This window comes from Cinclus cinclus, chromosome 3, assembly GCF_963662255.1.
Source record: "Cinclus cinclus chromosome 3, bCinCin1.1, whole genome shotgun sequence".
In the NCBI taxonomy this organism is placed as follows: Eukaryota; Metazoa; Chordata; class Aves; order Passeriformes; family Cinclidae; genus Cinclus; species Cinclus cinclus.
In genome coordinates this window covers 115,902,842-115,920,528 of record NC_085048.1, presented here as the reverse complement: position 1 = coordinate 115,920,528, position 17,687 = coordinate 115,902,842, and the positions used below count along the sequence as shown (strand labels likewise).

The window sequence follows — 17,687 nt, the reverse complement described above, 5'->3', positions numbered from 1 at the left end:
CTCTTATCTTCTATACCTTGTGTTTTATAATTCGTTATCTGTAAGGAAAAACAACATTTTTCTCACCATTCTGAGCAGTCTTTTCCAGGGCAGCAAAGAAGTAAGAGATACAGTGACTCAACCAGAAATGCTCCACTGTAGAGGAAACATGGTCCATTTGTGATGTAAATCATTCAGGGTTTTGTTGCATCTTGTGAGATGCAGTGAGTAGGGCAGTAACTCTCCAGAGTGAGTACCAGGGTAGCTCTTTCACACGTGTCAGCTGAGTTCAAGGCTTCTCCTCTGCTTGGAGACCTGGGAAGATGAGTGCTGTGTGATCTATAACCTAACAGCTACAGACTGTAGAAACTATTTTCCTGCCCCACACAGGATTGTGCATGTGTGATGGTTAACTTAAAAGTCTTTATTGGCTTTTTATTCAGACGCCTGAACAGCAAGTGTTTACCTTTCTGAGGAAAGTTTTTTGAAATTTGGTGTGACTGGTTATGGCAGCCCATGATCTGACAGTCTAAAGACAGTATTTACTCTAGTTGTGACTTTTCTCTAGTTTTTTATCTTTTTAGCTCAAGCGGTCTAAGAAATAATTACAGATACACTTGCAAAGGTCATACGAATTTGTTGCAGTTTAGTTGCTGTAATCAAATCAGGTCTCATTTTTTTGTCCCCTATGAAGATCCACACAGTCCACCTCATTTGTAGATGCGGGTGTTGGACCTTTTATTTGTCATCCCTCACCCCCTTGACAAATGACAAACCATTTTATCAGCCAGAATTTCTTTGCTGTGCAACAGGGACAACTCTAAGGAAACAGTTCTGCCAGGGATGGGAGGCATCCAGCCACTGCAACAGCTCAGACAGGGAGACAGCCCTGATGGCCACAAGGTGTGGCAGTCTGTCCAAACTATCCTGTGGTGGAGTAGCAAAACAGGGAGAAAACTCCTCTGCAAAAACAGCTTTCCATATGTTTTTACATGAGAGAAATTGCCCTGCAAATGGAAGTTCAGGTTCTGACCCTATTTGCATATTCCGGTGGGTTTTCCTTGTTTTAATATGTTTCTGCATTCATTATCTCTTTTTGCACAATTCTTGTTTAAAAGCAGCTGGGTTCGGTGGTACCAACATTTTAAAGTCGTGGCATTTTATTTTTTTTTATCTATAGGGCAGCACTCTTCTATTTTTAAAGCTTTGATATGTTAAGAGTGCTTGTGTGTCATCATAGTGTCCGTTTCCTTTCTTAAGGAATTCAAGGGTGATTATTTATAAATCCTCATAGAACAGTTATTGTTCTTTTTGAGCTTTCAAATTGGCTGCATTGAAGAGAGAATTATCACATGAGCAGACATCCTGGCTTACTGGCGTTGTCTGTATTTTTTTTAACACTTACTCATATATTGTACACTATTTTGAGTCCCAGTGCTAGTAAGATAACAAAGTTAGATGTGATTTTCTGATCTGCTTCGTTTGAAATTTGGTATGTATTGTGGATTTGTATGTTGACCCTACCTGTAAATAACAATAGCTGCGACTCAGAGCTTGCATTGATCTGAAAATGTTAATTGCCACGGAAGCTCTTTTTTTCACGTAGACAATACTCTCATATTTAGAGTAGATGCTGTGTACAGATTGCACGCTGTGAAAGCATGAGTTGCTGTGCTTCTTTAGCACAGCAGAATTTGTGTATTTTCATGATGATGTTAACAGGGATGACCTTCTTTGTGCAAAAAGTACTGGAGTCCTGCCTTTGAAAATAAGTTTGGACTGTGCAGTTTCAAGGACTGGTGGGAGCGGGATTATGATTAGAAAAACGGAGTAATGAAAGACATGTGAGAGACACAATAGCCAGTTGTTTAAGAAAGCAGAATTATCATGCAACAAAATTGCAAAGAGATGCTGTGCTATGTAGCACAGTTAAGGTGTGCAGCACATCACAGTAAACGGTTGCCCAAATGAGCAACTCAGTGGGATCTAAGAAAGATGGAATGTTCTTTCAAATGGACAAGATGGTGGTAAAGAGTTAGGGAGGATTTTAAAGCAGCTCTTAAATTTCCATATTCCAGGAAACAAATCCAATAGAGCATAAGGTCAAATAATGTAGCCTACAGGAATTCTTGCTTCAAGTCCTCTGAGCTCCTCTTCAGCCACTCTGTTCTAGGACAATTCCCTGCTGGGGTTTGGTTTTCAAGTCTGGATATGGATTTTATATGCAAAGCTGTAGCAATCTGCTCGTGAGTTCTGTTCAGTGATAACAGTGTTAACCTTGTTTCTAGTCAGCTCTGTGCAGTGCCAGTGAGCTGTCACTGCATTTCCTCATATTTGAAAACAAATGGGTTTGCTTTTGTGATTATGAGAGACACTTTGGTTTTCTGTTTTGAATACTTGATTGCTTTTAAGACACATTTTCATATTTTAAATGAATTGATATGTAACTAGTCAATTTAAATGAAATCAACTGATTTTCTTGAAGTGAAATTAATATAACCTCTAATTAGCTGTCAGATGAAAAAATATCTAGGCTGCCTTTACTGGTTATCCATTGTGCCAGTTTAGGGGAAATATTCTTCCCTGGAAGAGGCCGTTTCTACCCAATGCAGAGTTACTTGAGGTGTTTTTTGAGTTCTTATGTCCCAATCACTGTTAAAACCAAAGTTGTTTACTCATAAATCAAGTCATCTATTCGTGAATTTCAAAGTCATTGGAAAAGAATCCTATCTTTTAACAATTGAAGGGGGGGAGAAATGTCGTTGTTGTGAACCTTTCAACAGAATGAAAATTGTTTATAAGTTCTTTATATTGCTATGTTAGGAGGTTTTGAATTGTTACCAAAGCCATTTCAGTTTGCATCATTTTCTCTGTAAATTGATAGGGTGACATCCTTAATTTTAACGGATAATTTAAGTTATTGTAAAGGGAAAAAAATCAGGTCATTGCTGACATAAGTGTAAAATTATTCTTTGTCTTAGATCCCAACTTTGTTCGGACTTTTCTCACAACATATAGATCCTTCTGTAGACCTCAAGAGTTGCTGAGTTTGCTAATAGAAAGGTATGCCACTGTTAAAAATACTGTTCTTATCAAGTGCATTTTTTTTTCCTTTTTAATTCGAGCGTGTAAGATTCTGGCTTTCCGGTTGGTTTTGAGTCGCTTCAAACACCTTTTAAAAAGTTGTCCAATACAAGGATTGCCAGTAAAACGTACAAGTTTACATCCAGAATCTTGTGCTTGAGTTGGGTGTAAGAGAGTCCTAGTGCTTACACCCATCTTCTGTGCTAGATTTGAAATTCCAGAGCCTGAGCCAACGGAAGCCGACCGTATTGCCATGGAGAACGGAGACCAGCCCCTCAGTGCAGAGCTGAAAAGATTTAGGAAAGAGTACATACAACCTGTGCAGCTACGGTGAGTGCTGCATCCCTGTGAGCCACCCTGAATTCCTTCTGAAGTTGCCACCCTTTGGCTGCACTGGCTCTTCGTGCTGCCAGTGGCCTATCCTGCAGCTGCTTTGGTAGAAATGGTGGACTGAGCTGTGGAGTGTTTATTGATTCTTTGCTGTTACAGAGTATTAAATGTGTGTCGACACTGGGTAGAGCACCATTTCTATGACTTTGAAAGAGATGCTGACCTTCTGAAACGTTTGGAGGAGTTCATTGGAACAGTAAGAGGTATTTACAGTTTCTTAAGTGCTGATGTTTATCCTAAAGCATCCCTTTTTTAGGATACAGAATGTGATCAATTTTGCTTTCAGGGAGAACAGGATGGACTGCTTATTAAATACTTCATAAAGAGCATGAAATGAACTTTCATTAAGCCCACACGCACACACTATTATTCAAAATCTGGCTCCTGTTCAGAATAATGATTGTTAATTACTTAAATTGTGAATTTTGTTTTCGGAGGACTGAAATTCAACTGAAAAATAATAAGAACCAAGTAATGATCGGGACAGAAGAATTGCTTCGATTGTCATTTTAAACTTTACACAGGGGTAATTTTTGTAAAAGTCGGATGGTGGAAGCCATTATTTCTTTGAAACAAGAGTTTTCAACTACTTCACAGTGCATATTAGAATTGTAGGATGCCTTGCCACTGTGATTGTACAGATTTTTCCTGTTTCCTTTTAAATAAAACCAAGATACACACAGGAGCAATTTGTAGGAAAATACTAAGTCAGGGAAGTGTTTAGTGGTTATTTAGCTATTAAAAAGAGGGGAGAATGAGGCAGCTAATTCAGTGGGTGTTACTGGTAAATTTTCAATGGACTGGTGTGTGAAATTCTTATGGTGCAGAGCTGAGGAGGCATTTGGCCTTTCAATTTCATTCTCAGTTTTGATGGTAAGTGTAGTACAGGAAGAAGCTTCTCGCTGTTTGATATGTTGACTTTCTAGGTTATCTGAGGTAATCGTGTGCTCTTGCCCAAGCTGTAAAGTTCAAAGTGTTTGCAGAAGTGCATTTTGGGCAAAACAAGGTTTGATCCCAAAAACTCACTGTAAACCCAGAAAAGAAAGAAAGAAAAGCACTGAAATCAAAGCAGGAGTCTAATTTGGGTGTTCTGATTTGTGCTTGGGCCAAGTTGTGCTCAGCATTGTCTCTTGAGGAATTCTTTCAGTCTTTGAATACTTCTACACTTGTGTGAGTACACCAATCCTAGAGAATATATGATTGCTTTAATTTAGTAGGTTTTGGGGTTGAATCTAAAGATTCCTGCATTATACCGCTGTCTTAGGAAAAACAGTATTAACTAAATAATAATTTCCTCTGTGTTCTAGGCAAAGCCATGAAGAAGTGGGTTGAATCCATCACAAAGATAATCAACAGGAAAAAGCAGGCACAAGCCATTGGGCCAAGCCACAACATCACTTTTGAGAGCCCCCCTCCAGCAATTGAGTGGCACATAAGCAAACCAGGCCACACAGAGACTTTTGACTTGCTCACTTTACATCCCATAGAAATCGCTCGGCAGCTCACTCTACTGGAGTCAGATTTTTACAGGTAACTTCTCTCCACTGAGAAACACGTGGCCCAAATCAAAATGTTCTTCTTGCCTTAAATTGTTTCTGATATGAAGCCCCACAGAAATCAAGGGAATTTACCAGTGGTGTGAATTAATTTCCGTTTTTGCAAAGGAAGCTCTCTCAAATACAATATTTATTTTATCCTCCCCTAGTTAATGTGCAAGAGCCTGTGACTGTTGCGTGCTGTTAACTGTCTTGTGCTCCAGCTTTCTGTTGATACTTTCTGAGCAGATCAACCTTTGAGAAGTATGAACAATTATTAAATCAGTTTTCTTCACATCCTGGTTTGTGTAGCAGAGTAAGGACCATGTGAGATCTCATCAGCTGTCTGTGAGAAATTATTCAGGCATTGGAAGCTCACATTTTGTTACGGCGAATGAGATGGAGATTTCATTCTTCATTTAGATGAACAGAGGTGCAGAAGAGTCACATATATGAAGAAACATCTGCAGTCTAAAAAAGAAGTGTAGAAATACCAGTCTTTTAGTCACGAGGGCAGCCTAACAGCGTGGAAGGGATTCCTTAAGAATTTATGTCTGAGTACAAACTGCAAATTCAGTGAAAATCAAGAGGGTTTGGAAAAAATAATGCTTTCTTTCCTGCTTTTAGTTACACTTTTTGATAAAACATCTACTTTTCCAGAGCTGTGCAGCCATCAGAGCTAGTTGGAAGTGTGTGGACAAAGGAAGATAAAGAAATTAATTCTCCCAACCTTCTCAAAATGATAAGGCATACAACTAACCTAACTCTGTGGTTTGAAAAGTAAGTGACTTTCCTGAATCTGCATCTACTCCACATCTGCACATTTACAGTCCATTCACAAGTATACTGTGAAAAATTCTGTTCTGGAAGAATTCCTCTTTTGGTGTTTGGATGCTAAAACTGGTCCCCGTGAGAATTTTAATGTAATGGTCTCTAACTTATTATTCTTAGAATATTTTCAAGTCTCTAACACATTTTCAGAGCTACCCCGAGTAATTTGAGAAAATCGTATTTGTTTGTGTTGTAACTTTATATTTGACCTTGGAAACCTCATCAGTGCTTTAATACAAACCCCAATGTTCTTGTGTATTTAGATGCATTGTAGAAACAGAAAACCTAGAGGAAAGAGTAATTGTAGTGAGCCGGATAATTGAGATCCTGCAAGTTTTTCAAGAGCTAAACAACTTTAATGGTGTCCTTGAGATTGTCAGTGCTATGAACTCCGCAGCAGTTTATAGGTTGGATCACACATTTGAGGTACAGTGAAATGTTTTCCACTTTTGCTATGGCAGTGTCATGCAGGGTACCTTGGCTACACTGAAAGCCTGTGTTGTCAGTAAGCATGTGCTTCCAAGGAGCAAGGAAAGTAAATCCCCCAAGAAATTAGTCACCAGGTTGTAAGAGAGAGGGTTCTCTCCATGGTTTCAGAAGCAGGAAGCCCATCCCCACTTAAGAAAGGCATCTCAGGATGGTGGGGCACTGTCCTCTTGGTCCCTGATTCAAGTACCAGTGGGAGACCATTACTCTCAGTATTGTTGCTGGGCCATGCCTTTATCTTCTCTTTCCAAACAGCCTTTTTGATCTCTCTTTTAAGCAAATTCCAAGTCGCCAGAAGAAGATCTTAGAAGAAGCTTATGAGCTGAGTGAGGACCATTATAAGAAATACTTGGCAAAACTCAGGTCCATTAATCCTCCTTGTGTGCCTTTTTTTGGTGAGTACCTTGGGTTTGGATGAGCTGTGTCCCACATTAGCATTTGGAAAGTATTGAGCTAAGGTACTAAAGAGAGTATGAACAGTAGAGAGAACAGTTTTAACAGGTGGGTTGGAATTGGTGACCAGACACAAATATGTGGGAAAAAAAAAATTAAAGTGACTATTCATGGAAGATGTTATTTGCAGTAAAAATAACTGTATCTGCAATATCCTATTTCCATAATTGCTGACTTTTACTTTGAGTGAGGTTTGAACTGTTACAACTAGAAATATTCTCAGTAGAAGGCAGGTACATTAGAAATACTACTGCCATGGACTGGCAGAGAAAGAAAGATCCTCTTCCTCATCATGTGTTCCAAGAAATACAGCTAGAGCTTCATTTCTATTAAAAAGTCTTATTTCTGTAGAAACAGTCTTTGGAAAGCAAAAATCCTGTTTATCATCAGATTTAACAGACCTTCTTTGAAGTAGATTGCTGAAATGCAGCAAATTGTGATGTTAAGCACATGTCACTCCTGTTCTTAAGCAAACCTCTTAAATGTTTGCTGCAGTTCAGTTCCAAGTCTGGATAGTGCACTTGTCCAACATAGACTTCAGGCCAAAACTGAAAGAAAATAGTGTTGATGGCTTTTTTGGCCTTTTACAGATTGGGGAAAGATAAACTCCAGAGCTCTGCAAAGAAAGATAAGATCAACTAAGAAACCTTCTGTCCTGCTTCAGAGATGAGTAGAGGTTAGCAGGATCACATGTGAATAGCTTCAGTTATTTCTGTCAAGTCATAATGACAATTTCAGACACGTGATCTGTGGAGTGGAGAGCACTTTTTGCTTCCTAATCTCCAAATTATTTGATGCAATTATGAAGACAGGATAAAACCTGAAAATAATTTTTGGAATTTAGCTGGGGTGTCTAATGGAGGAGTTAAGAGAAAGCACTTCTGTTCAGTGTCCTCTTTTAGTGTTCAGTTGTGTGAGCTTCCTAAACCACAGAAAGATGCACAGGCTTTGGGACTTTGATGCAAAACGTCATCTTTCTGGAAAAGGCACGTTAAAATATTTAAATTGTTGCCCTTATTGGAAGGTGAGATGCAATTCTCTTACTGTCCCTAACAGAGGAGTTTTCTAAATAATTGCAGTGCACAAATTAAATTCTTTAAGAAATCCTTGTATTCCAGTTGTGACTTCCCCATTGTTTTGTACTCTGTCTTGAAGACCTCTTCTGTGTGCTGTTTAGGGATTTACTTAACCAACATTTTGAAAACAGAGGAAGGCAATCCTGAATTCCTCAAACGACATGGGAAAGACCTTATAAACTTCAGCAAGAGAAGGAAAGTAGCTGAGATAACAGGGGAGATCCAGCAGTACCAGAACCAGCCATATTGTTTAAGAGTGGAATTTGACATCAGGGTAAGTGACATGATTTATTTCTGTGGTGATTCTGTCAGCTGACAGACCATAAGGACAGACGACTGATTCAGAGATGAGCAGAAGACCTGTCATAAAACCTCTCTCAGGTCTCGCTGTAAGAAGGACAGAAAGCTCAATGCTTGCAGTTTGTTGGGTTTGTTTCATTTTTCTGTCAGCTTTTGAGACATTGGTGGATGATCTTACCGATCAATGTTAGACAGGAACTGAAACTGGCAAATTCTCATTGTCCTTCACTTGGTTGCTGTTAATTCTCCAATGAGCCCAGTTGTCTTTTCCTCCTTTGTTACACTGCCTTTATGTTCCATGTTTACCTGATAGCACTGTGTCTGCATCATGCATTGATGATACTCCTATCTTTCTTTCTCCTGGTGCTTGTTTTCCTTGGTCTGAAGTGTTCTCTAGGCAGTGTCCTCTCTGGTTGCTTTCCTTTCTTCCTTTTTAATTTTTTTTTACAATCTTCTGAGCTATGTACTTTCAGAGAGTCACAGGACAGGTTACCTTAAGAGATTCTGCAAGGGTTTTTTAATTTGTTCTCCTCAGGCTTTGACAGAATCCATTGTGGGAGCAGTCTTCCCTACATCAGTGTGAAGATGGATTGTTTGCAGCTTCTTCTGAAAGAGTTTGAGCGAACCTGATGTGATTCTGCGTTGCAGAAAGCATTTAGGGGATTTACACAGCTGGTTTTCAGGCCAAGCATAGCTGTAGCAATGTCCAGAAAAGGCCTGGCGACAAACAGTCTGTCATTACCTCTGACTCGAGCATTTTCTCTCTGCTCTTGAACAGTTGGGATCGTTTGTGCTGTAGAAACAGGCACTGTTAAGAAGCATCTTAGCTGACAAGTTGTCTGCCTTCTTGTATTGCAGAGATTTTTTGAAAACCTGAATCCAATGGGAAACAGTGTGGAGACAGAATTTACAGATTATCTGTTTAACAAGTCACTGGAGATAGAGCCACGGAATGTCAAGCCTCCTCCAAGATTTGTTAGTATTTGATTTTTGTAGTTACTTTTCAAACTGTCTTTCTTAGATGGCAGAAGTAATTTCAGATCTCTGACTTCGTAACTCCAAAGCTACGTTTAAGCGACCCCGCAACCTTCTGATTTTGGTTGATGTTTTCTGTCGTTTCAGCCCAAGAAGTACAGCTACCCTCTCAAGTCTCCGGGTGTTCGTCCCTCCAATCCAAGGCCAGGTACCATGAGACATCCCACACCCCTACAGCAGGAGCCGAGGAAAATCAGCTACAGCCGCATCCCGGAGAGCGAGACGGAAGCCACGGCCTCGGCCCCAAACTCACCCCGGACCCCTCTGACCCCACCCCCTGCTTCTGCCACTTCCAGCACCACTGACGCCTGCAGCGTGTTTGACTCTGACCCCTCCAGTCCTTTTCACACAAGTAGGTGCCCGCATGCAGCAAGTGCCAGGCACGTGTTGTAGTGTTAGGCAGAGGAAATCAGTTGTAGCCTTCTAAGGTGACTGTAAAAAAATGGTTGTTTTTGTCTCCTTGCAGCATCAAAAGCTTTCGGTATTGCTTACTCCCTTTTTCTTTAGAAAGTTTTTATTGTAAAGGAGAAAGTGGAAAGAATTAGGTGTGCTACATAGGGACTGTGACAAGTCTTTGGTGGACCTGTCAAAACTGAAGGCAGAGGTAATCTCTGGGGCCCAGATATGTCCCAGACAAACTTGTGGGATTTGCTGACATATGTATCTGTGTGAATGTATTTGTAGACTGTCTGATGGTGAAGAGCGAGAATAAAAAATGAGTCATTTGTGGCTGCCTTATTCTGCTGCCTGCAATTCAGAACTGATTTCAGTGTACATGGATGGTTTCTCCCAGAACTTAAAATCAGTATTTGCTCTTGCTTTAAATCCATCAGAACCTACCCACACCTCTTTTTCTTCTCTTTCCCAACGTACAAGGAAGCTCATATTTTATAGTGTGCCCTGAGTATTTAATAGTGGATATAGGCTCCTTTCACATGTGAGGGTTTTCAGAGGTTACTCCTGTGTTCAGTTGGTTACCACAAGGTGAAATTACTTCCTGAAGGCAGAAGTTCCTTAGCAGAGCAGTGCCATTGCTGAGTGTCCAAGCCAGGTCTTTGAAAAGCCTCTGGAGAAGAAAGGACTTCTTTGTTGTTGGGTCCATCAGCTGCAGGTTCAGGATATTGTTTTAGTGTTATTGTGATACAAGATCAAGTTTGTGGTGTGGTTTTGGTCTCAAGGATTTCTTACCACAGAGATCTTTGCAGCTCAGAAAAGCTGTTTATCTGGCAGCTGAAATTTAGAGGCTTGTTGCATTGCCTTTATTTGCCACTTCCTTGATTCATTATGCTTTTTATGAGCAATTGCTTTATTATTTGTGGCACCTCTATCGGCAGCAATGTTGAGCCAAAAGTTGATCATTATCAATGTTTTTCTTAATGTCCCTTAGGATCTGCTTCTGTGTCATCCATAAACTTTGCCAAAGCTTCAGATGATGCTCCTGTCCCTCCTCCTGTTCCTCCACGGAGAAGACCAGAATCTGCCCCAGCTGAATCCTCCCCATCAAAAGTAAGTAAGCAAAAAAATGGGCATTTGTTTTTCTGGGATGAGAGGGGCAGGTAAGATAGAAAAGTAACTCTTAAAGACAGTGCAATTATTTTTTGAAGAACTGTAGTTGAAAGACTAAGCAGCCATGTATTTCAAGCCTTCTTAGCTTTCCCTCGCTATGTCTTGATCTCAAACAAATGAAAACAGATGGGACCTAAATTTAGGGTTAGAAATGTCTCATCTACTGCTGTGCTATGCTCAGGCTCCTGCATTGCCTGTGAAAACTTGAGGCTTCAGGCAGATATTTGAATCTGGGATTAATTGTTCCTTCCACAGTACCATTTTAGGATATATGAATAAGAGTAAGAACTGATGAACAGTAATGATGGAAAGTGCTGTACACAGCTCACTCCTCTGGAAAGTTTCAGCGGAATATTTGACCCTGATGCTGTGATGCTCAAGTGCTTGCTTTCCCCTCTTGCTTACCCATCCTGTCTGCCTGCCTCCTTAAGCCATTGCTAAGTTTTCCTTTTGCATTTGTTAGGCAGCTGGGGTCTGATCCAGCCTCTGTTGCAGACAGTGTCAAATTTCACCTGATTTCAGTGGAAGCTCAGTTGTGACTTCAGATTTGAAAATCCCACTCAAAATTAGTTCAGAGCAGATATGTCTTTGAAGTGAGCTTATAAGTGGCTCTTCAGCAGTTATTTTCAGACTACAGGCAGCTGTTTTGTCCGTCATCAGAACTGAACGCATCACCAAAATGTATCTGAAATCCTACCAAAATGGATTTGAAAACATAGTGTGCATGATAGGGTGTTGGAGATCAGTTATCCTGTCACTGTGGTCTGCAGTTTGGGAACTGTTCGTTTCCATAATTCTGACTACTTAATTCCATCTTCTGAGCACAGATTTTTTTTTTTTTTCCCTGTTCAGCATCATGGGCCTCTCCTTTTTCTCATTTTCTTGAAAAAATAATCTGGTGTGTTAACCACTGACCCACTGCAAGTGCTTGTTACTGGGGAGGTGGTGGAAGATACACAAACCTTCCCAGCAGGCAGACCTGGAACTAGCATGGAAATCGTTGCTTTTACCATTCTTTTCCTTGCCCTTGTCCCTCTCTGTGCATCTTCATTCCTTCCATCCTTGGCTGTTCACTCACATGTTGGCTGCACCCCTGCAAAGAGCAATCTGCAATGCAAGGAGGGGGCTCGTGTTTCACAGCGGGGTCCTGTGCTTTGCTCCCACTCTGGAATTTTACTGACTGGAAATGTTTGTGTACTTCAGATTACTTCTGCACACCTGGACAACCCACCAGCAATCCCTCCTAGGCAACCAACCTCTAAAGTGTATTCTCCAAGGTACTCGGTGCCCGATCGGACCTGCATCTCTGATTCCTGTGTTACCACTGCAAACCCTCCCGAGTTACCGCCACGGGAACCTGTGCGAACTCCAGATGTTTTCTCTAGCTCACCACTACACCTCCAGCCTCCACCCCTGGGCAGAAAAAGCGAACTTGGTAACACCTTTTTCCCAAACAGCCCCTCTCCCTTCACACCCCCTCCCCCCCAGACGCCTTCTCCACATGTAGCACGGAGGCACCTGCCGTCGCCGCCTTTGATACCGCAGGATGTGGACCTCCCTTCTGTTGCTGGACCGCCCGTTCCTCCACGACAAAGCACTTCTCAACATATCCCAAAGCTTCCTCCAAAAACTTACAAAAGGGAGCACACGCACCCATCGATGCATCGGGATGGGCCGCCCTTGCTGGAGAACGCCCCCTCCTCCTGAACTGTCCCTCGCGCTGGGAGTCGCATTTTCCTGGTGCTATGTCTGTTGCTGGCAATGGATGCACTGAACCTGGTGGTGTCAAGGAGTTGGGATGTGTATGCCAAACACTAAGAACTCTCCAATGCCTTGGAAATGTAGTGTACAGAAATGGAATTGCAGAGACAGACTTTCTAGTGGAAAACCCGGTTAACTTGCTGTTCTTGTTTTAGTATGCAGGACACTGTTCTAAAGTAATTGGACAGCTGATTGTACCAGAAAACAGTCTGGAGAGACTTCTTGGGCCAATGAGCAGAGACTGTGTTTGTGTAATGATCAATCGTGTCCAGTACAGGAAGGAAAAACAGTCTTGTATCCATCAGTTCCATACAGTGGCACAGTTTTCGGAATGAAAACATTATGCACTTTTTTTAAAATCTCAAACAGGGAACTTTATATCCTCCTTAATTTTCTTTTGCTTTACTTACTCCCTGCTTTAAAATACCTTCCTAAAATTATGAGAAGGACTGTGAGGAAGATCTGTGGTACCTAACCGAGCTAGAATTAAGGCAAAGCACTGTGTTGCGGTCCTGTTTACAAGTTGTTACAATGAGTAGTAGGGGGTACCTAGGCTTCACCAAAGAGGTACTTTATTATTATTTTCTGAAATACTGTGGTGCCAGTTCAAAAATAAATTTTTGCCAGGAAGCATAATGTCTAATTATTGCTTTCTTTAGATAGAGCTGATGAAAGTCTTACGTGATTGAGGTGACAGCGAATTTTTTTTTTTTTTAAAGCAGCACTATCATCTGAAGCAAATATACTACATTTAGAAGACTGTTAATCTCTGCTAGGTTATGTCATGTTCTTTTTAAGGTTTACTGATAATGCATTTCATGGCTAGTAGCTATTCTTTTTCAGTCATGCCATGAAAACAGTCACTTGTCAACTTCCATAGCTATTGTCATGTTTTACTAACAATAGATTAATCAGCATACATAGGATTGCCTTGCAGTTGCATAAATCGTGTGTATATAGTGAATGTTGCATAAATATACTTGCAGATTGTTTTTAATTTAATTGAAATAAAGATAAAGATATGTTTGGCTGACATACGTTAAATTATTACGTGGACAAATGTTCAACTTAGTTTATTCATTTAAGCTCTGAGGGGCACAAAAGCCCATCTTGTGGTACATATTTTTCCTAGTTGAGTATATGTATTTTAGTGATAAAAGACTAAAGAGGTATTTTTGGCATGTTATAAAATAATAATTCAGTAATACTTGAGAGGCTGGGTTACTCCCAAAGTGAATTATTAAACCTTATGAAATGTTTCCCATGTGCTGTATGACACATGTTAGAAAAAATTAAACTTATATTAATCTTTACAGTGGCTTTCTCTGGCCAAAATACACATGACAAAACAGGAATGTTGTAAGTATTCTGACATGGTTTATCCATAAACCTACAATGCTGCTCTTCGATTCCAGACCAGACTGGGACAGTAATGGATGACAGTTGTTGAAGAGAAGGAGCTCTGCAGTGTTCTCTAGAGGAGGTATGTGAAGCATAAAGTGTCTCATCTTCAGTTCGTATGGCTCATGGGGGAAGTAAAATTCCCTCACATTTCCTCTTTGGAAGAAGAACACATCTCAGGATCTTGGAAAGCTGTGTCTCTTAAGGATGGTGTCAATTGAATTATGGCAGAAATCACCTTTTTTAATGCTTTCAGCAATGCCATTGGTCAGGGGCCTTTTATCCTTTAGTGTGGCCGTTACATTTGGAAAGCATTTCATCAACAGGAATGGCAGTTTTCATCACAGTCAGGTCTTGGAATTGTCAGTTGTATTCCTTCTTAGATGTCTTTAACAATGTTGTTTTGAAACATATTTTTCTGGCAGAAGAAAAAACAAGGATCTGGAAACCTTGGCTTCAGAGGCAATGCTATGTGGGAGCTTTAAAAAACTCAAGCCACAGGAGGCATAGTTTAAGTTATGGGTTCTTTGGATAAAAACACCATGATGAATATACTGTTGGCAGTGTTAACCTAAATTATGAGCTCCTCCGTGGGTTACCAGGAAAACTCCATAAATTGACACTTTCTGATCTGTATTTCTTCTTCAGCACACTTCTCTGTGCTGTTGTGCAGCCAGGGCTGAGCAGGCCACCCAGTGGTCATGTTGCTCAGTCAGGAGAGACCTCTCATGGCTCCTGCTAATCAGCAGATTTCCTAAATGTCAGTAGGTTTCTGCTTTCCTTTGTGAAATGGGGAATGCCGTTCCCTGTTTGTGGTTGAGGATTAAGGTGCTTTCCTGGTGAGATACTCAGACAACAGGTGACAGTGGTCACCAAGCAAGAACCTAAAGTAAACATTCTTTGGAGCCCAGGGGTCAGTCACAGTGCACAAATCATGGTGTTTACAAAGCTGCAAACAGGAAGGACAGGGTCAGAATCAAATTTGTAGCATTTAGGAATCGAACACAACTGCTAAGCCACTGTTATGCGTCATGACAGCTCTGTGTTAATAATTTCTGATCTGGAATGGCTTCTTCTTTGGATCATGTTTGGTCTGGTGTGGCCTGGGATGATGATGTGACCTGGACAATTGAATGTGGTCATGTGGAGGCCTGGAGAGTTGCTCTATTACTGTAGAGAGCTGATACATGGCTGGAAGTCAGCCAGAACTACTGCAGACTGCGTAGGCAGGGTTATGTAGCAGAACTTCTTAGGATCATAAGAAAGATGGGGACAACCTTTTTGGCAGGGCCTCTTGCAGCAGGGCAGAGAGTAATGGCTTTAAACTAAAGGAGGGTGGATTTAGACCAAGTATAAGGAAGAAGTTTTTTACAATGGGTGTGGTGAACCCCTTGCACAGGTAGCCCAGAGGTGGAAGATGTTCTACCCCTGGCAACAATCAAGGTCAGGCTGGAAGAGCTCTGAGATCTAGGTGAAGATGTCCCTGCTCATTGCAGGGGATTGGACTAGATGGCCTGTAAAGGTTTCTTTCCAACCCCGACCCTTCCGTGATTCTGTGGTGATTTTGCAGGTGCTGAGCATTTGCTTCTGTTCAGCTGCTGTGTGGAAAATCCTGCCTGGTGACCCCACACTTGATTGTCATGGCATTCAGCAGCCCCTGCCACAAACTTGTCTGCTAATGGGGAATACTTTCTTCCTTCAGGGTTGGAAGCATTGGAGTGCTCCATCCTCACTTTCCAGTGTGGGCTAACCTGCTGCTCTAATATGCCTCTCTTAAATCAGGGAGGGAGAGTCTCTCTCAGGAAGAGGATGCTAATACACTGGATTTAAGTCCTTCAAGTTTTAGAGTGACATTGTGGGATATGTCATTATTTCCCTTTCGTGTGTGTTTTAAATTAGGTTTTCCCAGTGATATCACTGGAGGTACCACTGTTGAACCTAGTAGATTATTCTGCTTCATGGAAAAGATTGTTGAATTATCATTTCTAAATCCAGACAATGCATAGGCGAAGTCTTTCTGTGGGAGAGAACCCTGTGGCCTCATACAGGTGTAAAAACAAAAATGCTCTTATTTTGTAAATTCCATTCCTTATTTTTCATTTAAAAAACCCCAAACCACCTTTAAATGCATTTTCCTGTCCATTGAGAGCAAATTTACCTTTAGTGTTCAGTGGAAAATAGTATATTATGAGGGAAACTAAGTAAAGAGTAAGTTTTATTTTTTTCTTACTTTCTAGCCAGCAAGTGTGAAATCCTGTATTGGGTGGCTGAGAAGTTGAATAGGAAAAATAAAATAAATCCCCTTTTGCCAGATGCACAACAATTTAGCTGCCAAATGTGCAGAACATCTGTAATATTTTTAAAAAGAAGGTGAACAAAGGTAGGTGATCAAGGGCACATGTTACTGGAATTGCTTTGGCCAAGTTTGTGCCATCTATTTCAGAGTAAGCTTTTTTTTTTTGTTTTGAGTCTAGGACGGCTGACTTAAAAGAGGGAGTGTAGCTATGGAGAGGTGTGGTCTAGAAGAGTCTAAGGAGATGAGCATCTGTCACAGTGAGCTGCACCAACAACAGGATCTTGACTGGAAGCCTGGCGAGTGACTCAGCTGAGTTCTGCATAAGAGTCTTAGAATCTCGTGTAGGAAACAGTCAGCTTGCATGGCTGGACTTGTAGGGATACAGGATTGTGCAAGTAATGTTTCCTCAGAAAGGGAGCAGAGAAACACCTGTTTGTTCTTTTAATGGATTCAACCTTCTGGTTGAGTCAGTGCAAGAGGCAGCAGCGTTATTTAAAGGCAACGTTTATTTGGCATAGGAAGAAAAATAATCCAGAGCACACATGTACACTAAAGATGGATTTGAAATGGGTCCTGGAACAGGTTGTGCAGGTGTGTGGTGCTGAGCATCATTCATTCATGTTATTTACATTTGCAGATTCTGAGCAGGTACAAGGACATCTCAAGTGGTAAGTATAGGCCTGGAAGTAAGAACTCGCAGAGAATCAAAAAGAAATAACCATCAGTTCTGACTGTGCCTTAAATCACTAAAATAGAAGCTGAAATCCACATGCATTTTACAAGCAAAGGTCTGCCACTTTGGAAGGATTTCCTCACCCAGGAGATGTTAGCAGGTAGGTTTGTTTCCCTTTGTCCTGTTTCTGTCCTGGTATCTGCCTGGCAAATATGAAAAGGAGGTTTGGTTTGTGAAGGATAAAAGTGTCATTACAGACATGAGACCAAAACCACAAGAATCAGAGCCCTTGTGTGCCTCAGTGCATTACAGCAGACACTTGTCCATAGTGATACAGCTCTGGTTCTATGGACAAACAGTTCTGTCTGTGGCTGATTCCTGTGCAGAACAAAAGGGCTTTGCCCATGTTTCAGTTACAAGTATCTGCCTCTTCCTATATAATTTCTATCCTGGCCCTGCACAGTCTCACTAAAAGCTGCCAAGTCCTAGGAATTGTCTTTGTGATTCAGTGGCTGGTCAGCATGGAGCAGTCCTGACTGGAAAGGGACAGGGAATTTCTAATTTTATGAGGATGTGAGGGAAAGGGAGGGAAGGAGATGGAAGGGTGGGGCTTTTTTTTTGTTTGTTTGTTTTGTTTTTTGTTTTGTTTGTTTGTTTTGTTGGGGTTTTTTTGCCATTAAAAGCCTTGCATTAAAAAAAGTCTTCCCAGAGTAGTTTCCAAAAGCTAGGGGAAGAAAGTATGGTACTTCTTTCCTTTTTGTAAGGAGGAGAAGTGGATATTTGTTTCACTCAAATCTGTGGGAGAGGGACTAGCTAAAACA

General features: G+C 41.0%; 1 protein-coding gene across 3 annotated transcripts in view; it reads left to right on the top strand.

The window, feature by feature from the left end:
* SOS1 (SOS Ras/Rac guanine nucleotide exchange factor 1) overlaps positions 1 to 13,908 on the top strand; it is a 44,036-nt gene extending 30,128 nt beyond the window's left edge. Inside the window, exons 11-22 of one of the 3 annotated variants that reach the window (XM_062490704.1) lie at positions 2,961 to 3,042; positions 3,271 to 3,393; positions 3,553 to 3,656; positions 4,761 to 4,983; positions 5,649 to 5,768; positions 6,083 to 6,245; positions 6,583 to 6,700; positions 7,936 to 8,108; positions 8,993 to 9,109; positions 9,257 to 9,521; positions 10,557 to 10,675; positions 11,939 to 13,908. In XM_062490704.1, coding sequence (XP_062346688.1) covers positions 2,961 to 3,042; positions 3,271 to 3,393; positions 3,553 to 3,656; positions 4,761 to 4,983; positions 5,649 to 5,768; positions 6,083 to 6,245; positions 6,583 to 6,700; positions 7,936 to 8,108; positions 8,993 to 9,109; positions 9,257 to 9,521; positions 10,557 to 10,675; positions 11,939 to 12,442 — 2,111 coding nt within the window. In that variant the 3' untranslated portion in view covers positions 12,443 to 13,908. Of the gene's footprint in view, positions 1 to 2,960; positions 3,043 to 3,270; positions 3,394 to 3,552; positions 3,657 to 4,760; positions 4,984 to 5,648; positions 5,769 to 6,082; positions 6,246 to 6,582; positions 6,701 to 7,935; positions 8,109 to 8,992; positions 9,110 to 9,256; positions 9,543 to 10,556; positions 10,676 to 11,938 lie in introns of all 3 variants that reach the window. The other 2 variants (XM_062490703.1, XM_062490705.1) reach the window with 2 other exon arrangements.
* Positions 13,909 to 17,687: the final 3,779 nt, after the last annotated feature.